The sequence below is a fragment of the Aquarana catesbeiana genome, linkage group LG07 (assembly GCF_042186555.1).
Source record: "Aquarana catesbeiana isolate 2022-GZ linkage group LG07, ASM4218655v1, whole genome shotgun sequence".
In the NCBI taxonomy this organism is placed as follows: Eukaryota; Metazoa; Chordata; class Amphibia; order Anura; family Ranidae; genus Aquarana; species Aquarana catesbeiana.
In genome coordinates this window covers 150,260,806-150,286,909 of record NC_133330.1, presented here as the reverse complement: position 1 = coordinate 150,286,909, position 26,104 = coordinate 150,260,806, and the positions used below count along the sequence as shown (strand labels likewise).

Sequence of the window (26,104 nt, the reverse complement as noted above, 5' to 3'; positions counted from 1 at the left end):
CCCTGCTGGAGCTCCCGCACACACCGGACGTTCCGAAGCTCGTACCGCTTCACAACTTTAGCCGACAGGTCGGTAATGGGGAGGAGAGGTGGGGGAGACACCCAGCACACCCCTGATCCACAAAAAGAGGGGGATATAGACAGACAGATTCTTCACCCGACTGGGCTCTAAACAGCGCGCCCCCCTCATCCAAGATGGCGCTGACCCGTTCCTCGGGCTCACACACAGGCTTACAGGGAGCTGCTTCACAGCGCTCCACACCTCACACCAGAAACAGACAGAGTGTCAGATCCCCTGCAGACTCAGAGAATGAGTCAGTCCGATCGGCTTGTCACTCCCCAGATTCCCACAGATCATTCACTAGCTGGGATATGGAGGCCTACATCAAGGCCCTCCCAAACAAACATGATTTTGAAGCCTGTGTACAGAGAATGGAACGCTCATATAAGCAGGAAATAGCAGAGCTGCGCAGAGATGTCACTAACAAGCTGGAAGAAGTTGAGCACAGTGTAGAAGAGACTGTTTCCACCCTGCAAACCCACGAATCCATTCTGCATGAGCACACCCTGCAAATACAACAATTAATATATCACCAGGATGACCAAGAAAATAGAGCCAGACGTAACAATATACGCATTCGCGGCCTTCCTGAATCCGTGGAAACCAAAGACCTGGCCCCTGTGATTATAGCCATCTTCAATGAGCTGCTGCAAAAAGACAAGGATGCCCCCCTGGAACTGGATTGGGTGCACAGAGCTCTGGGCCCTAAAAATCCTAATCTGGAACACCCCAGAGACGTTATCTGTAGAGTACATTTCTACGCGGTCAAAGACGCCATTATGCAAGCTGCACGTACCCAAGAATCCATCTTTTTTAATGACACTCAAGTAACTTTGCTTCCAGATATATCTAAGCTGACCCTGGATATGCGTCGAGCTCTGAAGTCCCTTACTGGAGCTCTTCAGGCAAAACACATTAAATATCGCTGGGGCTTCCCGTTTAACCTGTCTGCATCCCATGATGGGAAATCAGCAATATTTCGCACACTGGGAGATTTACCAAAGTTCCTTGGAACATTCGAGCTACCTCAGATCCCGTTACCAGACTGGCCACTTCACCCAGCAACTCCTGGATTCCAAACCAATAAAGGCTGGCAGAAACAATCCAAGAAGAACAAACGTTCAAAAGCTGAAGCTTCCAAGACGACTGCTGGCTGAATCCCTTCTCTCCACTTCTTGATTAACCACTTTTTTTTTTCCACAGGTCTCCAGCCAGTGATGTCGTCCCGGTTCCTAGTTAAGTTGAGACTTTAAATTGATATATTATTTTTGCACTATTGATTGCACTGACAGATCTTATACCACTCTAATTTGCACTATAGTAATGTGTGTCGGCACTAATGCCTGTCGGCACTAACTTCCCTTCCCCTCCCCCCTCCCCTCTCCCCCTCCTCTTGTTAATAGTTGGATATATGTGACCTGTCTACAGTTAAGCAATAGACCCTCACTGCGGTCATTAGACAAGGGACTTCCCCGGGGTTCCCCCCCGGGGATGGCCCACAAGAAGTGAGTTACATAGAATATGTGTAGCAGTGGGGGACCCTGAGCTACTAAGCTAAATTATAAATTGTTTTTTGTTGCCCGGTGTGTGCGGGCTCCTCTGTGCGCTGACACGTACCCCCTCAGGTTTTATCAGCACCCCTAGCGGGCTTTGCTGACTTGTTGGTTACAACACTATAGTTAGGTAGGCCTTATTGGCCTTCTTCTCCTTATTCCCTTTCTTCTCCTCTCACTTCCGTCTCCTCTAACCCCTTTTTCTTTTTCTCTTTCTTTTTTCTCTTCTCTTTTCTGCTCCCTAAGTTCGCCACTGGATGGCGACCTCCCCTCCTCTTCTCCCTCCCTCTCTCCCATGTTCTGGGGCAGCGGACCTCACTCCTTTCCATCCCGATACTTCAATTAAAATTCCCCTTTTATGGCAGCACTACCCTCCCTGAAAGTCTCCTCCTTGAATTGTAGGGGCCTCAATACCCCGGAGAAGAGACGTCAAATTTTGTACCACTTTCATAAACTGCGTACGCAAATTCTACTTCTCCAAGAGACCCATTTTAGGTCTGACACAACCCCGAAATTCCTACATAGGCAATATCCCACCTGGTTCCACAGTACTAACTCAAAAGCTAAGTCCAAAGGGGTTTCTATTGCATTCCATGCCACGTTCACACCAGATGTGTTAGACTCTTATATAGATCCACATGGGAGATATGTTTTCCTCAAATTATCATATTTGAATGTGATATACACAGTTATTAACATATATTCTCCCAATCAGGACCAATTACAATTTCTCTCCTCGGTTACATCACGGCTAAAACGTTTCAGCATGATCAACATGATCCTGGGAGGAGACCTTAATACTGCCTTGATACCCCGTCTCGATACTTCAACTGGTAAGTCCTCTGTTTCCCCAGCTTCTCTGACCAAAATCCGAACAATCCTGGCGGAGCTCTCCTTGGTGGACGTGTGGAGGGTCCTTCACCCCTCTGCCAGGGACTATACATACTATTCCCCAGCACACACCTCTTACAGTAGGTTGGACTATATTTTTATCTCACAAACATTACTGGATTATAACCCGGAAACTTCTATAGGCCTTACTCTTTGGTCTGACCATGCCCCTATTCACCTGAGCTTAGGGAGGATTCCGTCTGGTAAAGCCAGAACCTCCTGGAGACTTAACGATAACCTATTATTTGACTCAGTATGCGTACAGGACATCATTCAGACCATTAAAAACTTTGTCACAGACCACGCACATGACGATACCAACCCACTTATACAATGGGAAGCACTTAAGTGTGTCCTCAGGGGCAAATTTATCCAACACGGTTCCAGACTAAAATGTGGACGTACGGTAGACATTGCACGCCTCCTCGCTTCTATTAATGCGTTGGAAGATTCACATAAACAAAATCCTGACATGGCCACTCATTTGGACCTGACTAATGCCAGGAGAGACCTCCTGCGAATTTTTGCAGAACGCTCCCTGACAGCAAAAAATAAGGGACGCTTTGTTTATTACTCCCAAGCTAATAAATGCGGTAAGCACCTAGCAAACACATTGCACCCTCGTCAACTCCGGAAACCTATTCCCTTTATTAATTCACCTACCAAAGGGAAATTACTGAATAATTCAGCGATAGCGGAGGAATTCCACCTATACTATGCCTCTCTTTACAATCTTCCCCCACAGACACCGACCTTTAAACCTCATGGAGGTGCGCTCCCACAGGACTTACCCTCGTACATCCTAGAAACAGCCCTCCCCACCATCCCTTCTTCCGATTCGGAAGAAATGGAATCTGCTCTTTCTGATACAGATTTTATACAGGCCATAAAAAATCTCAAACCTGGCAAAAGCCCTGGTCCAGATGGGTTCTCCCCGCGTTTTTAGAAGACATTCCCACTGTTATTATCACCCCTCCTAGCAAAAGCGTTCTCAGCGATAGATGGAAATGTATCCCCCTCTGCAACCCTTCTCCAAGCCCAAATTGTAGTAATCCCGAAACCGGACAAAGAACCCTCCGCATGCTCTAATTACAGATCAATATCCCTATTAAATATTGACTTGAAGCTTTTCGCCAAGATTCTTGCCAACCGAATATCACCATTACTACCCAATATTATACATAGAGATCAAGTGGGTTTTGTCCCTGGCCGCGAAGCTAGGGACAACACCACCAAAACCATCCATCTCATAGCATATGCTCATCGCACTCACACTCCAACTTGTCTTCTTTCTTGCGACGCAGAGAAAGCTTTTGATAGGGTAAACTGGTCCTTTCTTCAATCCACCCTTTCCCAGATAGGCCCTAGAATGCTAACACGTATCATGTCTCTTTACTCAAAACCGACAGCCACTGTCTTGACGAACGGTACACAATCGGACAAGTTTTCAATTACCAATGGTACAAGGCAGGGCTGTCCACTTTCCCCTTTATTGTTTGCCTTAGTGATTGAACATTTAGCTCAAGCCATTCGGCTAAATCCAAATATACATGGCATCCAGACCCCCTCTTCCCACTGTAAACTTTCTTTATACGCAGATGACTTACTTCTTTATGTGACCCAACCCCATATTAGCCTCCCCTCATTACTAGCTGAAATTAATAGGTTCGGCCACTTTAGCAACTACAAATTAAATATCTCCAAAACAGAAGCACTGAACCTTTCACTAACTCAAAATACTTTGACATCTCTTAAAGCCAAGTTTCCATTCCAGTGGCAGACGAGCTCCATTTCATATCTAGGTACTGCTATCCCTAGATGTACATCAGACATCTACGCCCTAAATTTCAGCCCCCTTTTAACTAAGCTGCGACGCCTCTCTGAGGAACGCAAAGACCTATCAATGTCATGGTTTGGACGTATGAGTACACTGAAAATTAACATACTTCCAAAATTACTATATTTATTTCAAGCTCTTCCAATTGCTCTCCCATCAACTTTTTTTCGTGCCCTCCGTACTATGGCAATTCGCTTTGTATGGGGAGAGAGCCACCCCAGACTGAAACACAAACTTCTATGTGCCCCTATTCATAAAGGAGGAGTTGGTCTGCCCGACTTTGAGGTATACCATAGCTCAGCTGTAATCTCTCGAGTTCTGGAGTGGTTCCCCCGTCCTCTGATCAAAGCATCAACTTTGATAGAACAGGATATGTCATCGGACGACCTCAGGGCACTTCTCTGGGGATCCGACAAAACCTAGAAATCCATCACAAGCCTATCCCCCCTCACCAGAGACGCCTTGGCGGTATGGTACCGGAAAAGAGAGACATACTCACTATCTACTGAGCCGAGTCCCCTCACTCCCTTATTTGATAATCCAGCTCTCCCAGAAGGTAGCCTTGTACACAATCTGGGAGGTTACTTGAGAGATCCCTGGCCTACAGCACAACAATTTGTAGATTCGGAGACCGGTACCTTCGTGACTCCCCATAGTACAGCTACCTCTAAGGTGACATGGCTTACTCGTTTACACTTAACCTCCTACTCCAAGAAACTTCATGCCTCCAATCTCATACACAGGCCTCTGACTGGATTCGAACAACTAACCACTTACACAGAGACGCCTCGCCACACTCTATCACTGGTGTATAGGATGTCAATAGATTACACTCATAACAACCTTCCTAAATACACCACTGCATGGTCGGAGGAGCTGGGAAAAGACATAACAGAGGCAGAATGAGGTAAAGCTTTTCTTTTTACCCATAAATCATCTATCTCGAGTTACACCCAGGAAAAAAACTATAAATTAATATCAAGGTGGTACCGGGTCCCAACTACTCTCAGGACTATGTTCCCATCTGCATCCGACGTCTGCTGGAGATGTAACTCCGCAACAGGCTCGTATAAACATATCTGGTGGGAATGTGATGTGATTTGGCCTTTTTGGACACAAATTTTTCAAATTTATAATGCGATCTATGACAAATCTCTCACACCTTCCCCCATCATAGCACTTCTCTCCGTTCTTCCCGGGACCCTCAAATCCCAAAAACACAGTCTGCTCAAATTTTTTGCTGAGCGCGGCGAGACAACTAATTCCTAGACATTGGAAAACTGCCTCTCCTCCATCCCTCATCGAATGGGTGGCTGAAATAAATGATATTATGCTCATGGAGGAGATGCAGGCTAAATCCATAGAAAAAGAAGCAAAGTTTTCGTTCATCTGGAGTATCTGGAGGCATTACTCTACTTCAGACAAATTAAGGAATAGACTTTCACCAGTAAATACAACTTAAAAAACTGAGTTCTCCTAATTCCCCTCTTAACCTTTGTGTCATAATTACACAAACAGTTAGGTGTGGTCCGCTGCCTCTACCCCCCCCCCCCCTCTCACTCCCCTTCTCGGGGTTCCCCCTTTTCTCATCATCCCTTTTCTTCTGTCTATTATTCTTTTAACTCCTCTATCCCTATATCTTTTCTTTTTTTGATAATCACTTTATGTGCCAAATATATTTGTAGCTGCCAGCATACATAATCTAGGCAGCCAAGAAACTCGAAAGTACTATCAACCCCGGTTCTGAGGGTACATATGAAAATCTATCACCTCGGCCTCTGGAGCAGCAGGATCCCATTTGGGCTTCCGGGCCAGAGGTATAGACAGTATGATAAAAACCTGCATTGTATCTGAACCTTTTTTGTTACTAACATCTTTTCTAATCGCATTCACGCATGTAAAATTGTACTATATAAATGTTTACACGTTTATGTTGTGGATCGGTATACCCTATGTTTGGGTCCTGATCTAGCTCTTGTACTTTTCTGTTTTTAATGTGAAAAAACAAATCATAAAAACATATTGAACCTAAAAAGAAGCCCCAAAAAGGGATAAGGAGTTCAGACCAAAGAAGCATTGGTCAGGACAGAAAGGTAAAGAGAAGGGAGGTATTCTCTTTAACAGTCCCGGTCAGAACCGAAAACCTCAGTGACATCAGACTTCCAGTAGGAGGAAGGCTGAAGGGGTTTCTTCCCACAAGAGAGACGCTAACCTCGAACGAGTTCGTATTAAACATCATAAAGGAGGGGTTATGCTCTGGAGTTTCACAGAGATCCACCCTCCAAGTTCCTTGTTACAAAGCTACCAAGAGACGCAGAGAAAGCCAGGGCCTTACCTTTACTGATAAGGGGAAATGGTGGATCAAGAAATATTGGTACCAGTCCCGGTTCAGGAACAGGGGCACGGTGTTTAATCTCACGTGTTTGTGATAAAGAAACCATCAGGAATATTCAGACTAATTATGAATATCTGTCCCCTGAACCTAACCACCCGATACAAAAAGTTTTGCTTGGAGTCCATTTATTCAATAAAAAATCTTCTGCAGAAAGAAGTCTTAATGGCAACTTTGGATCTAAAAGATGCCTATTTACATATTCCGATAAGGAAAGAATGTCAAATTCTTTTGTCTAGCAAATCAAATTGGGGACAAGATTTATCACTTCCAGTACAGACCACTTCCTTCTGGCTGTCATCATCCCTGAGAATTTTCACCAAAGTGTTGGACGAAACACTAGTCCCCTTAAGACTCCAGTCCATTTCAATCATTCCATGCCTGGAGGATCTACTCCTTATGGCTCACTCAGTGGAGCTTCGTTGAGACTTAGACGTAACACAGCAGAGCCTACAACGCCTGGGGTGGATTATAAATCAAGAAAAATACAAACCAAACCCAGCCCAAACAATTCTCTTTTTGGGTTAAAACATCCAATCCAGAGAACGTAAGATAGTGCTTCTGGAAGAGAAGATTGCCAGGCTGAATCAGAGAGGATGTCTTACCTGCAATCCATTCACAGTTGCACAGAAGTGATGTCAGCCCTGGCCCTCATGACTGCGTCAATACCGGCCGTGCAATGAACTTTCTTCCACCAAAGGAGCCTACAGGAGTTCCTGCTGGAAGATTTGAGAGACAAGGATCTAGAGGAGGAAATGGTGATTCCTGTCAGAGTAAAGCGACATCTGTGGTGGTGGAGAAACAGGGAGAACCTACACAAAGGGGTACACTGGTTACTGCCCATCTCATCCATACTAACCCTGGATGCCAGCAGTTTGGGATGGGGAGCCCATCTCAAGAGCTTCTGGGCCCAGGGCAAGTGGACCCAGAAGAAAGAGGCTTCTCCTCCAATTGGAAAGAGCTGATGGCTATCTCCAGTGGATTACTAGCTTTTCAGGAACAGACCCAGGGTCATCACCTCCAGGTCCATTCCAACAATACAGCAGTAGCGTATATCAACAAACAAGGGAGTCCCCGATTGATGTTAGCAGCCAAGACCATCTTTCAGTGGACAGAAAACAATCTCACATCTATCTCTGCCGTGCATCTGAAGGGAGAGCAGAATGATACTGCAGATTTTTTGAGTCGAGAACAAGTCTTGAATCAAGAATTATCTCTACATCCAGAGGTATTCATAGTTTACATAGTAGGTGAGGTTAAAAAAAGACACAAGTCCAACCTATGTGTGTGATTATATGTCAGTATTACATTGTAAATACCTGTATGTTGCGGTTGTTCAGGTGCTTATCTAATAGTTTTTTGAAACTATCGATGCTCCCCGCTGAGACCGCCGCCTGTGGGAGGGAATTCCACATCCTTGCCACTCTTACAGTAAAGAACCCTCTACGTAGTTTAAGGTTAAACCTCTTTTCTTAAATATATATTATAATATTTTAATGAGTGGCCATGTGTCTTGTTTAACTCCCTTCTGTGAAAAAGTGTTATCCCTATTGTGGGGTAACCAGTACGGTATTTATAAATTGAAACCATATCCCTTATCAAGCGTCTCTTCTCCAGGGAGAATAAGTTCAGTGCTCGCAACCTTTCCTCATATCTAATATCCTCCAGACCCTTTATTAGCTTAGTTGCCCTTCTTTGTACTCTCTCCATTTCCAGTACATCCTTCCTGAGGACTGGTGCCCAGAACTGGACAGCATACTCTAGGTGCGGTTGGACCAAAGTCTTGTAGAGCGTGAGAATTATCGTTTTATCTCTGGAGTTGATCCCCCTTTTTTTTTTTTTTTTTTTAAATCAAAATTTTTTATTTTTCCTTTTATAAATACAATTCTCCACTTATACAGTTTACATTCATCAAAGCCAACGAATAAAACTATACAGATACAATACATTCAATCCTCTATCTAACATTAATAACCCTTCACCTTTAATAGAAAAGAAAAAGAAAAATAAGAAAAAAGAAAGAATTAAAACACAAGAGACGGGGAAAGGTTCCTCAATTCTCTCCCCCCCTCACTCCCCACCCCCTCACTGCTGAGCAAAGTCAACAGATGACCTCCTTTTCTTACCAGGAATTACCCCCCCCCCTCTCGCCCACCCCCCCCCCCCCACACACACACACACAAAAATTAAAAAAAAAAAAAAAAGAACCCCCCACCCGGTGAAAGTGAATTTCCCCTTTCAACCACACTAATCCCTTTAAAAAAAGAAAACCTAAAAGGGGTGAAAAGTTGAATAAATCCCCCTCTCTATAGCAAGGGGTTACTACCGACCACCCACTCATTAACCCTGTGAGAAAATTGTGTATGAGGCCTTCTTGGCCATATAATATAGAAACCCCCCCCCCCCCACCCCAGTGAAGGTGAGATTCCCTTATCAACCACACAAATCCCTTCAAAAAACCCTAGATGGGGTGAAAAAGTTAAAAATAACCCCCCTCTCTATAGCAAGGGGCTACTAACAACCACCCACTTGTCCCTGTGAAAGATTTGTGTATGAGGCCTTCTTGGCCATGTAATATACAAAAAAAAAGAAAAAGGAGGGGGGGGGGAGGCAAGACGGCCGGGCAGAGGAGGAACAGGCAAGGAGAGAGAGAAAAGTAATCCCCCCTCTCCTAATTAGGTAGGATCAATATACAACTTATTATAGTTCACTTCTATATCGACCTCTTGGGTTGTATAAAACCCTGGGGACTATACCATCTTCTAAGCTCACCTACCCGATGGAGCTTCCTCCCTTCCCTAACTCCATAGTATAATTTACCACCCTGCCCATGTCTTTTTTTAAATTTCCCTTGTTGACCCTTGACTACATGGACCCATCTTTCAGCTTCCATTATTGCGTTAACTTCGTTCCTCCAGTATATTAGAGTAGGGCAGTGAGTCTGCCTCCAATATTTAGGTATAACTAATTTCGCTGCATTTAGTAAGTGCGGGGTAATGCTCTTCCTGTAGACTTTGATAGGCCCAAGTATCCCATGAAATAAATAATGTAGGGGTGTAAATTCCAGGGATCTAGGGGTCAATTTCTCAATCCATGGGGCAACTGAATCCCAAAATGATTTAATCATGGGACATGTCCACCACAAATGGAGAAATGTTCCTTTCTGCCCACAGCCTCTCCAACAGTGATCGTCTGCTGTTGGGTACATCTGTGATAATTTAACTGGTGTCCTGTACCATCTTGTTAAAAATTTATAAGCCATTTCCTGCACACTTGAACTTAGATATGGAATGGGTTCATTTGATCATCTTTTTAATTTGTGGGTTTGTCAGTGTCTGGTCCAGTTCCCTTTCCCATTCTCTAACAAAATAGGGAACCGTCACGTCTTGCCCACTTAGAATCACTCTATACATTTGTGACCGCAAATGTCTAGCCTCTGACAGCCGTACACACTGCTTTTCAAATATAGTGAGTGAATCTAGGGATCTTATCGTAGACTTTATTTTATTAAAAAAAACTCACCATTTGCTGATATTTCCATTCTGCTAAAGGTATATTCCCTAAGCTTGATGTCAGTTCCGTTGAGCAAACCTGCCGCACGTGGTATCTCCATCCTGACCCCATGCCCCCAGATATCCCGTCTCCTCCCCTGGCGGGAACCAAGGGAATCCCTCCAGTGGAGCCAGAGGGGACATCTGGGGTGCATATTTGCCCATCTTATTCAGATCATCCCATACTAACAAGGAATTTTGTGTCAATGGTGATGTCCACTGTGAAAGCCCACTGTGAAAGCCCTCTTGATGGACTTGGAATCCAAGGGGCCCCTGCCAGGTTCCTCCCTGCCATTGTCTTTTCTAATCGAACCCATAATTTATTCTGAGAATCATGGCACCAGTTCAGAATCCGAACTGAAGCCATGGCCTTATAATACAATGCAATATCCGGTAATCCCATTCCCCCTTCTGCTTTACACCTACGCAGGATGTCGTACGCCAGTCTTGGTCTTCTATCACTCCATACAAAAGCCACAAACGACTTTCTTATTTGTCTAAAAAGGGTCTCTGGTAATGTAATCGGTACCGTATGCAATATATAAATTATGCTAGGTAATATATTCATTTTTATAGCACTTATTCGTCCATACCAAGTCAAGTACTGGCCCTTCCACTTCTTCATGTCTGCTATTATCCCTGTCAAAAGGGAGCCATAATTTAGATCGTATAGCAATTTCTGGTCTGCACTAATATGTGCCCCTAAATAGACCAAAGAATTTTTGTTCCAAATAAACGGGTATAGATGTAGTGATCTTGCCAGCATTGGAGGGACATGACTTGGTAGGAGAATAGATTTGGTTGATCCCCTTTTTAATGCATGCCAATATTCTGTTTGCTTTGTTAGGCTCAGCAATGGCATGCAATGCCAAGCTGCTGCTATCTACTAGGATCCCCAGGTCCTTTTGCCATCCTATAATTCCCCCAGAGGTTCTCCCCCCCAGTGTATAGATTGCATTCATATTTTTGCCACCCAAATGCATTATTTTACATTTTTCAACATTAAACCTCATTTGCCATGTAGTTGCCCACCCCAATAATTTGTTCAGATCTTTTTGCAAGGTTTCCACATCCTGCGGAAAAGTTATTGCCCTGCTTAGCTTTGTATCATCCACAAATACAGAGATTGAACTGTTTACCCCATCCTCCAAGTCGTTTATGTACAAAATAAATAGGATTGGTCCCAGCACAGAACCCTGGGGGGACCCACTACCCACCTCTGACCATTCCCAGTACTCCCCATTTGTCACCACCCTCTGAACTCGCCCTTGTAGCTAGTTTTCAATCCATGTACTCACCCCATGGTCCATGCCAACGGACCTTATTTTGTACAGTAAATGTTTATGGGGAACTGTGTCAAATGCTTTTGCAAAATCCAGATACACCACGTTGGTCGACATAGTGGCATACTGGGGGAAACCAGAAGTGGATCTGTTCGCGACCAGGAAAAATGCGAAAGTCCCAAGTTTCTTTTCGCTATACCCAGGAGATCAACCCCTAGCGGTGGATGCTCTGCAGAACCCCTGGGTCTTCAGCCTTTTGTACGCGTTTCCACCCCTCCACCTCATTCCGAGGGTTTTAGCCAAATTCTGGAAGCGACACAATCTTAGTAGCACCGTTCTGTCCCAAGAGACCGTGGTTTACAACACTTCTCAAATTAGCAGACCAACCCCCTCTGAGATTACCCCTCAGACAAGATCTTCTCTCACAGGGATCGCTGGTGTATCCACAACCCGCCACGCTAAAGCTGTCAGCGTGGCTACTGAAGAAGAGATCCTAGAGCGCAAAGGAATATCCGAAAGAGTTCTCCGAACTTTGCTTCATAGTCGAAAACTGGTCACCAGAGCTATCTATGGCAAAATCTGGAAGAAGTTTAATGCATGGTTAGACGGTAGAGGGGATGAAAGCAGGAGCACAACAAACATCCTAGAGTTTCTTCAGGAAAGGATAGATCGAGGCTTGTCGCTAAGTACAATTAAAGTACACGTCGCTGCCTTAAGTGTGTATCTAGAAAAATGCTTGCAGGAAGATCACCCTTAGCTCGAGGTTTTGCAAAGCAATAGCACAACACAGAACAGTCCAGGATCACAAGACCCCAACCTAGGACCTATCAGTAGTCCTCAGGGCCTTTTTAGGGGCACCCTTTGATCTCAGAAGCCACTTTAAGATTACTCACTCTTAAGACGGTGCTCCTAGTCCCAATCACCTCAGCTCGTAGAGTGAGTGAAATGCAAGCTCTTTCCATTAGAGAGCCCTTCCTGCAGATCCTGGACGATGGAGCCATCCTAAGGACGGATCCAGGTTCATGCCGAAAGTGGCGTCTAAGTTTCACAAATCCCCAAGACATTTACTCTACCTACTTTTTGTCAAAATACCTCAAATGACAAAGAAAGGCAATTTCACTTGCTGGATGTTTAGAAGGTGCATTCTAAGTTAACTAGAAGCGACTACGGCGTTTTAAGTTAGCAGATTCACTTTTTTTCCTGCTTTCCGATAAACGTAAGGCTCGAAAGGCCCCTAAAGTCACTTTAGCCAGATGGCTCAAGTTGGCTATCACATAGATAAGGAACCTCCTAAGGGTATTAAGGCACACTCCACGAGCGCTTTCGGCATCCTGAGTGGAAAAGGCTGGTGCCACCCCAGAGCAGATCTGCAAAGCAGCTACATGGTCAAGCTTTAAAACCTTTATAAGGCACTACCGACTAGATCTACTATCTAGTCCGGACCAGGCTTTTGGGAGGAAAGTCCTCCAAGCTGTGGTCCTCCCCCTAATCTGGTGAGTACTTTGGGGATCCTCTCAAGGCTGCCCTGGAAGACAACTGGGTAAAACTGGAGTTAGACTTACCGGTAACTCTATTTCCAGTAGTCTTCCAGGACAGCACAATCCCACCCTTGAATTAAATTGGTGAATTGGTGATATTACCTGTTCTGATTATATTTTTCAGTTCCATCCTTCTGTTCTTGGTGATGACTGACCATGGGCTTGTGGAACCGCCTTTTGAACTAAATGGGCAATGTGTTTCCTGTGGCAACGGGAGGAGCTCCATCTCTCAAGGGCTGTCCTGGAAGACTATTGGAAATAGAGTTACTGGTAAGTCTAACTCCAGTTTTTGTGCCACGCCCTGCATTTTTTTTGGCTTTGATAATGCAGAATTGGGATTAACCCTTTCACTGCCAGATTGTTTTGCATTTTTACATACATGGGGATTAAGCTCTGGGAGCAGAGTGAAAAACATTGGGGGTGTGGCTTGGCTGGAGCCCAGGCTGCGGCTGTCATTTCACATAGCCTCAAGGTCTTGCAGTGATGTGCGGCCTATAAGATCTTTGTTGTATTCTGTATCATTAGAGCTGGGATGGGCTCTGTCTTTGCCAGCACTCTCACCGGTCTACTACAGGAGAAGAGAGTAAGCTGCAATATAACAAAAGTTTGCCTTGGGTTTAATACTGCTTTAACATATGTTTCTTTTTTTCTTTTTTATTTTTATTAATACCATTTCTGGCACACAGGGCAACAACATTTGTAGATTTCCATTGTTTAATTTTGGCAGTTATGTTTTTTTTTTTTTCTACAGTATTCCTCAGCCCGGTTATTTTAACACTGATGGGAATCTGGATTTCTTTTTACAAATTCAGAGTAGCAATGATATGAAAAAGGTATGTCCTTTATATACTGGACAAAATGTACTACTTTGTGTTTTTACAGTTTTTTTTTTCAGAATGGTCAGACTACATAATGTATAAATAAGGCCTGTAGGGACTGAAGGCAACCTAACCAAATAAATGCACAAAAACCGCATTTTCCCCTGTTCTTTTATCTGAAATGCTCATGGTGCTCCTAATCCTAAAAGAATTCAGTATGCAATAGCAACATCCATATCACATACACATTTCTCAGTGCAGTGTACATGCCTTACTGATCCATATACAGCTGTACATGTTGCAAAGAGGGCATTTGCTGATTACACATTTTTTACCAAAGTCATAACTTTATTACCGAACTAATTTTTGCTCTTTATGTACTTAGAAAAGAATTCACCCTCAGTCAGAAGATATGGTCGAAGTCCAGTTTCCTCTCCATAAATGTGAATAAATTCATCCAAATTCTGCTTTCTCTAAAGGCCCGTACACACGATCGGACTTTTTGACAACAAACATGCAAATAGGCTGTTTTAAGGCAGCATCCGACTGTGTGTACTCTCCATCGGACAAACTTTTTCAGTTTTCATCGGACTTTTGTTGGTTGTGCAAACGGACAAACTTTCTGGCAACAAAAGTCCGATGGAGCAAAGTCCGATCGTGTGTACACAAAACTATCGGACTTTTGTACAAATTACAGTACCTGCCCGCGAGAATGTTTCCAGCGCGATCCCATCGCGCTGATTCTCGGCGACAGGATACTGTACATCTCGCGCTGGCTGCAATAGGAAAAACACATTTTCTTATTGCAGCGAATGCGAGAGGGAATTCCTCTCCAAGGGCATACCAGGCCTTTAGGTCTGGTATGGCTTTTAAGGGGAACCCCCTACGCCAAGAAAATGGCCTGGGGGTCACCCCCAAAATCCATACCAGACCCTTATCCAAGCACGCAGGCCGTTCAGGAAAGGGGGTGGGGGCAAGCGAGCGCGCCCCCCCGAGCCGTACCAGGCCGCATGCCCTCAACATGGGGGGTGGGCGCTTTGGGGCAGGGGGGCGCCCTGCGCCCCCCCCCCCACCCCGAAGCACCATGTCCCCATGTTGATGAGGACAAGGGCCTCTTCCCGACAACCCTGGACGTTGGTTGTCGGGATCTGTGGGCGGGGGGGGCTTATTGGAATCGGGGAGCCCCCTTTACCAAGGGGGCCCCCAGATCCCGACCCCCCCACCCTATGTACATCGTACCCCTACTCATTCACCTGGGGGAAAAAAGTGTCAATGAAAAAACACCAGGTTTTTAAAGTAATTTATTAGGCAGCTCTGGGGGTCTTCTTCCGACTTCGAGTGTCTCTTCCGACTTCTCTGCTCTCTCCGGCCTCTTCTCCCGGTGTCCGGTTCTGCTCCCGCTCTCCGGCCTCTCTCCAGGTCTCCAGTTCTGCTGGGCTCCTCCGCTATCTTCTGCTCTTTTGTCGCTCTTTTGCTAGCAGCCCGTTCTTCTCCGTCGTCCTGTTCCCTCTTCTCTCTTCTTCTTCCGATGTTGACACAACGCTCTCTCCCGCTGTAATGCCATGCGCAAGATGCGCAAAAAGCCAAAGCTCCCACCCCCCATGTTGAGGGCATGCGGCCTGGTCCGGTTCAGGAGGAGGGGCGCTCGCTCGTCCCTACTCCCTTTCCTGACCGGCCGGGCTGTGTGCTCGGATAAGGGTCTGGTATGGATTTTGGGGGGGACCTCCACGCCGTTTTCTCGGTGTAGAGGGTTCTCCTTAAAATCCATACCAGACCTAAGGGCCTGATATGCTCCTGGAGGGGAACCCATGCTATGTACCCATGCTGTTTTTTTATTTAAAATTTGGCGTGGATTTCCCCCTCATGATTCATACCAAACACCTGTTGGCAATGCATGCCGCTCATCGCGAAAGGAAAAAACACATTTTTCCTTTCCCGATGAGCGAGCCAGCTAGGCGCTGGCCCCCGCGACAAGGCTCGCAGGTGTCAAATCTCACCAATAACCGGCGAGATTGACACAATATCGCGGTCACCTACTGTACAAACATGCATGCTCAGAACCAATGCAGATCAGACAACAATACAGTGGCGGTAAAGAGCTGAAGAACCACGTGATTTGGTGAAAGTTGGATGAAAAAGTCCTGCCGTGTGTATGCTTAATTAGTTCATGGCCAACGCCCTTTGTACAAAAATCCACGGGAAAGTTTGTACAAAGTCCTATCGTGTGTATGAGGCTTAAGACACAAAGCCAACATCTAGGACTAAACCTACTTAGAAATGTAGCAGATGCATTTTCTGTACTTTTATTTTAAATGTTCGCCACCCTACATTCATTGATTAGAGTTTTATTAAAAGTAATTTCTTCCAAAATCTGATACTATAACTTACATGTATTTTGGTGTTTTTTGTTTTTTTGGTTTTGTTTTTTTGTTTGTTTGTTTTTTTTTTTTTTTGTTTTTTTTTTTTTGTTTGTTTTGTTTTTTGTTTTATAAACTTCGTTCTTTAAGTTTCCTTTTTAAACTGTCCCCTGACTGTGCTACTACATTGCTACTTTGTGTGTGCCCTTTATGCTGATGGGACCTATAGAATCCTGGTAAGAGTCTCTTCTTCGTGGAACTCCTGCTGCGTTTTACAGCTGTACATGCAGTCATTCAGAGTGTCGCGCGCACACACAGGTAGCGCAAGAGGGACACAGAGCTGCTGAGAGGCGTGGCTCTGTATATCCCTCTCATGCTGCCCATGTGTGCGGTGCTTTAAACAGTTGTAGTCTAAGTGGGGGTGAGTGTGTACAGTAGACTCGTACAGGACTCAGTAGCTTCTGGCACAGTGGGCATACATAGAAAGGCAATGTAGCGGTGAGGTCAAGGGACAGTTTAAAAGAGAAGCTCTGAGGATGTAATTTATCAAAATATAAAATGTCAAATACATGTAAGTTATAATATTAGTATCTGATTAAGGAATACAAATGGATTTTAATACATTGATCAATATATACAGTGCCTTGCAAAAGTGTTCACCCCCCCTTGGCTATTTACCTATTTTGTTATATTACAGCCTTTCGTTCAATGTTTTTTTTTAATTTTAATTATATATGATGGATCAGAACACAATAGTCTAAGTTGGTGAGGTAAAATTAGAAAAATACATACATAAAACTATTTTTCAGAACTAAAAAACTGATAATTGGCATGTGTGTATGTATTCACCCCCTTTGTTATGAAGCCCATAAAAAAACTTGGGTACAACTAATTACCTTCAGGAGTCACATAATTAGTGAAATGATGTCCACCTGTGTGCAATCTAATTGTGACATGATCTGTCATTACATATACACAATAAAACAATATAGCAGTGCTAATAAATGTGAAAAAAATATATTATTGAGTAAGTTCAAAACAATTCGATGTGTCTGAAATGAACAGTTGAATGTGACTAGGATGAAAATTGAGGACACAATCCAAAAGGGCACATATGTGAGTGCTGACCAAAACACCTCTTGATGACAGTGCACCATCACCACATAGATATACGGTTACCAGAGGCAAGCTATAAGAGAGCCTGCGGCTAATACCCAGCCAGGGCCTTTTCCACAAGGAAGTTGATGTCACACCACCAGCAGAGGGAAACCTGGACCACACTCCAAATGGCTCAAAGATCGAACGTCGGCCACCTTGTTTTTTAACACCGTGCAATACAACGCATGCAAGGAAATCAGGGAGTGTGTGTTATACTCCCCAAATGCAACACTGTGATAATGCTCTTTTCATCGTCCTTGACTCCATTACCCAACTAGGAAAGTATACTGGAACCACTGACAATAACAAATGTTTGTGTTTCAGAACCTTTCAGGGATGGGCTAAGAAACATATACACACCTTTTTGAAAGGGCCCAGAGGCTGCAACACCTAAGCAAGAGGCACCACTAACCAAACACTGCCATAAAGACCAAGGAACTCTCCAAACAAGTAAGGGACAATGTTGTTGAGAAGTACAAGTCGGGGTTAGGTCATAAAAAAAAAATATCCAAATCTTTGATGATTCCTAGGAGCACCATCAATCTATCATAACCAAATGTAAAGAACATGGCACAACCGCAACCAAAGAGGCGGCCTCACACCAAACTCATGAACCGGCCATAGGGGGCATTAATCAGAGAGGCAGTACAGAGACCTAAGGTAACCCTGGAGCAGCTGTAGAGTTCCACAGCAGAGACTGGAGTATCTGTACATAGGACGACAATAAGCCATACGCTCCATAGAGTTTGGCTTTATGGCAGAGTGGCCAGAAGGAAGCCATTACTTTCAGCAAAAAACAAAATGGCACGTTTTTGAGTTTGTGAAAAGGCATGTGGAAGACTCCCAAAATGTATGGAGGAAGGTGCTCTGGTCTGATGAGACTAAAATTGAACTTTTTGGCCATCAAAGAAAATGCTATGTCTGGCGCAAACCCAACACATCACATCACCCAAAGAACACCATCCCCACAGTGAAACATGGTGGTGATGTTTTTCAGCAGTCGAGACTGGGAAACTAGTCAGAGTTGAGGGAAAGATGGATGGTGCTAAATACAGGGATATTCTTGAGCAAAACCTGTACCACCCTGTGTGATTTGAGGCTAGAACGGAGGGTTACCTTCCAGCAGGACAATGACCCCAAACACACTGCTAAAGCAACACTTGAGTGATTTAAGGGGAAACATGTAAATGTGTTGGAATGGCCTAGTCAAAGCCCAGACCTCAACCCAATAGAAAATCTGTGGTCAGATTTAAAGATTGCTGTTCACAAGCGCAAACCATCCAACTTGAAGGAGCTGGAGCAGTTTTGCAAGGGGGAATGGGCAAAAATCCCAGTGGTAAGATGTGGCAAGCTCATAGAGACTTATCCAAAGCGACTTGGAGCTGTGATAGCCGCAAAAGGTGGCTCTACAAAGTATTGACTTTAGGGGGGTGAATAGTTATGCACATTGACTTTTTCTGTTATTTTGTCCTATTTGTTGTTTGCTTCACAATAAAAAAAAATCTTCAAAGTTGTGGGCATGTTCTGTAAATTAAATGATGCAAATTCTCAAACAATCCATGTCAATTCATGGTTGTGAGGCAACAAAACATGAAAAATGCCAAGGGGGTGAATACTTTTGCAAGGCACTGTATAATCTCCTGGCTATAGTTAGACTGTCTGCAGTTAGGATGACAATTCTGTGAAAACGAATCAGCATTATTAATTTCAATTCTGCTACTACCCTTACTCCTTTCAAATTCCATTGGACCAGTTCATCTGGATTTGTGAAAGGCCCATGATGAGCAGGAAAATTGTTGACTTTCAGACCTCACGCTATATTGTTATTAGTGATGAGCCAAAGGGGCCGGGGTTCAGTTGGAGAGACATTTACCAAACTGTTAAAAAAAAAAAAAAGTTTGGGATTGTTCCCCAAACCCCCTAGAAGCCTATGAGGGATGAATCCTGCAAATTCATTTTGCCATTTTTTAAGGAAAGGGATTGCCAGACAAAGGGCAAGGGGAGATGGGCACTTCCAGGGGGGGAACATGTGCTATCCTTGAGGGAGCAGCACTTTTAAAAAGGGTTAAAGGGCAACATTAAAAATGCACAATTCCTTCAAATACCATGGGGTATGTCCTCAGCCTGCAGGTGAAGTGGTGCAGCTGTACAATGTGCTAAAGCAAAAGGCACATTTTCAAAGAAAGATAATGCAATTGAAATTGCCAGAAAACGAGACTACCCTTCAGCATCTTTACCAGACCATTATGCAAGAGTCTGGTATGATTGTAGGGGCTATCCCACACTCTGGGACTCCATTTCACTGCACCTGACACACACATGCACTGGCTGCCATTGCACCTGAAGCACATTTATGTACTCAGCCTGTTTAATGAACGGGACACACTTTACTAGTAGAATAATGAAAAATATTTGGTCTTGTTTGACACGTTTTAAGAAAAAGGACCAATTGTATTATACTGACTAATGTTCTGAGTCCTGTTTTCGCAATATTTAGACCTCTTAGGCATGGTTGTGCATTGGCAATCAAAGAACAGCTATAGGTACTGTAAACAAAAAATTGGAGACCTGCTAAGCCAAGAGCTGTTAAACAACATTACCTATGTGCAGTAGTCGAAGAGGAACAAAAAAAATCTTCTAAAGATAAAATACTATTTTTATTTTCTTGATTTTTTTTTTTTTTTTTTTTTACTGAAGTGCTATGTTAATATAATGTCTTCCAGGTTGTTGTAATTGATGGATCCACAAGTGCATTACTTTGGGAATGGGAGATTCCATGGCATGAAAGAGATGTAAAAGCTTTGTCACTTCTAACTGCAGATGGGAAATCCGTATTCCTTTTCTGGGGAGAGGGACAGTCTACAGAAAATAACTCGGTAAGATTTTGAGCTGCTGTAAGAATGATGTACTCAGTGTTTTGATTTTATTAATATCTCTTTAGGCTGAACAAATAAATGGGTCAATTTTCAACCTAGGTAACTATGTACTTTGGGCCCCAGGTGTTTTAATGTCAGGCCCCCTACCCCAGCATTGCTGCAATATATGACTGAAAGAACCCCAAAAGCAACAGATGAAAGGCTTGAGCAATTTTCTTAAATAGTAGAATGTACCTGTCAACAACCAGTGCATTTAAACGTTTCATCTATGTATCACAACAATTAAAAAAAACAATCACACTAGTTACTAATGCTACATTTACATTTTTAGTACAAAGCATGACAAAGTTCTTTGTAAAGAAAATTGTTATTTTTTAAATACAATCCTATTTTTTTTTTTTTTTTATGAAAACAAAAAATAAAATGATAATGAATGAGTAAAAACACATTAAAAAAAGGAAACTGACAAGGGGGGGAAGGAGTTAATTATAGCTGATTACAATTAAATAAAAAACAAGAAAAAAAAACTTTTTTCAATTGTGAGATTGCTTTAACTGAAATTATAAAGAGGTGTCCTTTTGATACGCAGATAAAAGGCCTAGTCTAAAATCACTGTAACAAATATTGTTACATCACATTTATCGGTAAATATTTTATTTAGGAAACTGAGCTTCCACACAAGTGGAATCCAGCGTGAAAGCTATTCTGTTGACTTGACTAGGAATATTGGCTGCAGTGAAGAACGACATGGATGTATGAGATATGTCCAGAGTACTTGAAGTTTTTTAGTCCAGGTGATAAAGGCAGGCATAAACCCCTGACAGGTGACTGAATTGACCTCAGGTGCTGCTGCTTTGCTTTGAGATCTGGTCTGTCTATCTACAGTGTATTTGTATCTTAAAAGATTTTGCTAATTTTATATAAAGTATTGGTCGGTTTACTTGTATTGTGTAGATATAGTAGAACTGTATATTTTAGGTAAACTTGTCATAATAAAGAATTTGTTCTCTCCAGTGCCTATATTGCTCTGTAAAGTCACAAACCATCACAATTAATTGCATGCACCTTAATTTCCATTTGGCAGCTTTGGGGCTTGATGACTGATCACTCAGGCTCTAGGGACTACGTTCAGGGGGGCGCAGACAATACGTCCTAAAATGACTGGGATTTTTAGAGAACAAAGGAGTAGAGGTAGCAAAAGTAATCAGAGGGTGCCTAGGACAGGGTGGAGATTTTCGTTTTTAATTTGACAGGCTTACTTTAAATAGTGAAACAAGAAAAGGGAGGTTGGGACTTTAGATGAGGTCATTGACTAGTGGAGGTATAGATTGTAAAAGCATTTAATTGGCATATATGGATGTATAAATACATTACAATTATGAACAGACAAGTAAAAACTTAATTTCATTTATATACACACACATGCATTCAGGGCATGGACATAAAAAAAAAAATCATGATTGCATACATATTGGCTTCACGGTATAGGATATAAAATGAATTGATAAGTAAATGTTTGTTATAAATTCATACATATATATACGGACATGTCATCTGAGCGGCACATTGCAATGTTATAAAAGATATGTATACATTGTAAACATCATTGGTTGTAGAAAGTGGGTCTAGATAGATTCCTATTGGCAGGCATATGACTGCATCCTAAATGACCGACGCGTTTCATGTATAACACACCTTAGGGGCGGATGTTCAAAAGTATCTACAAAATATTGAATATAATTCGTCTAATATAGCACTAGGAGTAACAGGAACAGGCAAGGTTGCCAATCCTGGGTACTTACATGAGATAAAGTACATTGGTGTAGGGTGGGTATGGAGCCAGGGCCAGAAAGATTTGTCTCTCCTGGGAGCTGAGGTAGTCTAAGGCCGCGTAGATATAGAATGGAAAGTGCAACGCTGGACCTATGACATAAATTTTTGTGAACAGTGATAAATTAATAAATCAAATGACAAGCAACAGTGAATAACATCCAATCATTAATAACAGATCTACAAATATATTCCAATTAAGTGCTCATAAATATTGCAAGGAAATAAATAATTATTAAAAAATTAATTCATTTGATCAAAGTGAAAGTGAAATAATGTCCAAAAAGTATGATATGTTTGGTATTCAATGCGAGACCCAGGGTCAATATTCCACCCCGCTAGTGCTGCCCACCACCTGGTGATGAAGTAATGGAGGCTTACCGGAAAGCCTGCGACCGCCCTTATTCAGGGTAGGGGTGCGCATCTTCACTGGCCTCAAGATTCGATTATCATGTCAGCGTTTCGATTCCGCGATGCATCACGATTACAGCGCAAGTCCGCAAGTGCTCATGGTTTTCATAAAAAAAAAATTCAAGTAGTCAGAAGAACTCCATTTTTTTTTTTTTATTCTATCTGTTCTTAAGAAAAAAAGAGACAGCAGAGGAGCTCCAAGCTCTCTTCAGAGACTGCGGACATGCTACAGGAGATGGTCAGAGACTGCGGACATGCTACAGGAGATGGTCAGAGACTGCGGACATGCTACAGGAGATGGTCAGAGACTGCGGACATGCTACAGGAGATGGTCAGAGACTGCGGACATGCTACAGGAGATGGTCAGAAACTGCGGACATGCTACAGGAGATGATCAGAGACTGCGGACATGCTACAGGAGATGGCCAGGGACTGCGGACATGCTACAGGAGATGGTCAGAGACTGCGGACATGCTACAGGAGATGGTCAGAGACTGCGGACATGCTACAGGAGATGGTCAGAGACTGCGGACAATAATGCAGAGTTGTGGTGTGATGAAGGCACATAGAAGACAATTCTATGATATGGACTTGTGTTGGGATCACAGTGCCCCCCTCCCCCTCTGTACTTACATGCTGCTCTGCCGGTGCTGGTGGCAGCCTGTAATGAGAAGGACGATCTGCCTGCTCACCATTCCCCCCGATCTCCATTCCAGCTGCCGGTGGTTTCACATCTCATGTCTCCCGGCCCGCCTCCCTCCTCTCACGCCTCTCCTGATGTCAGCCGCTCGCCTCTCTTCTGACCTGATAGCTCCAGTCAGTGGGCGGGGCTGACATCAGGAGAGACGTGAGAGGAGGGAGGCGCAGCCGGGAGTCACATGAGCGGCATATACACACACTAGTAACAGCTATACGCACATAGCGCTCTCCCGGGAGGGGGCGGGGCAAGAAATTGATTTTTCGGGTTGCATGCATCGATGACGCATCGGGGACACCCGAATCGCAATGCATTGGTGCAGCGATTAATTTCAGTACCCCTAATTCAGGGGGGTCAAAACAGGCTTAGTAGAGAGATGTAGACCAGAGAGGGTGTGCTCCGGGAGATACTGCTGAGAAAAACACCAACCTCCTTCATGGACAACTAGTTGGCAACAACTTGAAGCACTTCACAAGGTGTAGTCCCAGGATCGCTTCACATAGAGCAGTTAATAATTGTTTCCACGAATTTAGCAAAGGTGAGCCATAAGTGCCAAAAGAGAAAGAGACTCCACTAATGTAGAAAATCTTTGGCTTTTGCTCTGGCAGACTTCATCTGTCTGTTCCCCCCTAAGTTGTCACTTAGTGTTGTTTCCTTTATCTAGTCTAAGGCTGCGCACCAGTAGGGTGCACACTTAGGGTCCCCAGAACACAGATCACCAATCTGGTGTATGCAAGTGAGCAAGGTGGTAATATTCAATCCCATATTTTCTTATATGGAGAAAAGGAAAACTGTGGTTTGCTAGTAACAGACATGTAAAAGCTTAATTTTCCAACCTTTTGTAGAAAAATCTGCTATCTTGGGTAATGTCTGGATCCTGATTTTTTTTTTTTTTTTTTTTCTTTTATGACAAAGAAACAGGCGCTGGATACAAAATCGGAGGACCATTTGAACAGACATCTCTACTTACTCTACCCAACCTACCCTGGGGTTGTTCTAGATCTTTTCAAAGTTACAGCAAGCATAGTTGCCACGAGTGGTAAGTTGGATAGTATTCTAGAACAGCAACTATTCTGAAATAAACATGTCACTTCTGTGCATTTAGCTGGTAATCTAACCATTTCAAACATTGAACTGCCTTTTTATTTAGATTTTTTTTTATCTGTCAGGAGGCATCATAGAGCTTGAGAAGGATGTTGTTCTTGCTATAATGATGGCAGAAAAGGGACCGGACACAGACAAGTTACCTCAAAATTTGACAGTCGGTAAACTAGGCATGAAATGGGCACTTTCTAACAGTCGAGCACTGTCACTAGGACATGTGAACATGAAACCCAAAGTAGAAGATGTTAAAAGAATACTCGCCAGGCTAAAGTTTAGTGCCGTACCTCAAAGGGTAAGTTTGTGATTTTGGCATTGGTGGCCTATACAAAAGTATTTTATAAAGTCATTAGTACAAAACTGCATGAACTTCGCTTATTACATAGGTCTACATGATGTCATATTTTGCATTCATAGATTACTGTTGTGCCTCTGCATTAGTTAATCTCTCAATACACTTTTAAATCTGATTGTGAGCCAGATCCTAGCAAAAGCATATGTTTTTATTAAATAGTCAAAAGCGCACTAGGAGGAGAAAGCTATACGTTCTATGAAAGTATTCGTGTTTTGTTGTTTGCCTGTATCATGAACTCAAAAATGTATCCGCATGCTGTACAATAAATGCAATAACACAAGCTCACCAGTTTTGGACAGGGTCACATACATGTTTTTTGTGCACTCTTTGTTGGTACGACTTGGGGGTCACCACTTTTCCTAGCAATTAAAACCGCAAGAAATCTCACACTCCTGACTTTCGAGTCTGTCGATCTTCTCTTTCTCCCTCCTACCATCTATTAAAAGGATCAATACCTGTGCAACTTTTAAAAGCTTCAGGCTTGTGAGTCAAAGCATTCAACAAATAACTTATTAATTTTTATAGTTTACTATTCAAAAAAAGGTAGAACACTATGTTATAAATACGTACAGTAAAAATCTGTAACCAGTTATTAAAATAAATTGCTATGAAAAATTTTATAAACCTAATATATCACTAGTCAAAGTGTGATAAAAACAATTCTGTAACCAGTAATTTGGAGAATAAGGCCTTTTGCACACGGAAGTAAAACATGCAACTTTTTTTTTTTTACTGATTTGAATTTAGATTTGTTGTCTATGGAACAATGCACAGCGATGAGTATAGAGCTGTAAAGCAAAAATAGAAAATTTTACATATGAGTGCAGTGATTAATGCGCATACACGCTTATGTGTCTATAAGCTTGTTTACTCGAGTATAAATAAGTTTATTAACACTGGCAATGAAGAATTTTACTCACCTTTACGCACCTATATGCATATTTATGGTCTTTATGGAACATTTTTCTCTGGATCTTTCTGTCAACAAGATCCTGAGTATAAACATTAGTAAATTATTATGCCTGTGTGCAACTGGCCGTGGGCCTCTTGCATACAGACACCTAAAAATACCACGATTTCAAGCATTCAGGAATTTTTTTTAATATACTGATCTAAATGCAATGAGCTTGTACATACAAGCACATAAACTTGTGCTGTGTATAGATCAGTAAAAAAACAAAATAAATGTCTGCATTGCTGGCCAGTTTTTTACACGTGTACAACACAAACCAAGAGAAGCTAGAAGAATATGCACAATTTTATGCAGGAAATTTTTGCCACAAATCTGATGTTCATACAGCACTACCGTGTGCAAGTACCCTTATGCCGTGTACACACAAGCGGAATTTCTGACAGAAAGTCAGACGGGGGGGGGCAGGAGGCGGAGCCTAGCGGA

General features: G+C 43.0%; 1 protein-coding gene across 1 annotated transcript in view; it reads left to right on the top strand.

The window, feature by feature from the left end:
* The window catches only part of FAM234B (family with sequence similarity 234 member B), a gene marked incomplete in the record, with an annotated part of 274,001 nt that overhangs the window by 154,353 nt on the left and 93,544 nt on the right, over positions 1 to 26,104 (top strand). The window contains 4 exon segments of the mRNA XM_073592718.1: positions 13,857 to 13,938; positions 20,162 to 20,314; positions 24,168 to 24,291; positions 24,422 to 24,648. Coding sequence (XP_073448819.1) covers positions 13,857 to 13,938; positions 20,162 to 20,314; positions 24,168 to 24,291; positions 24,422 to 24,648 — 586 coding nt within the window.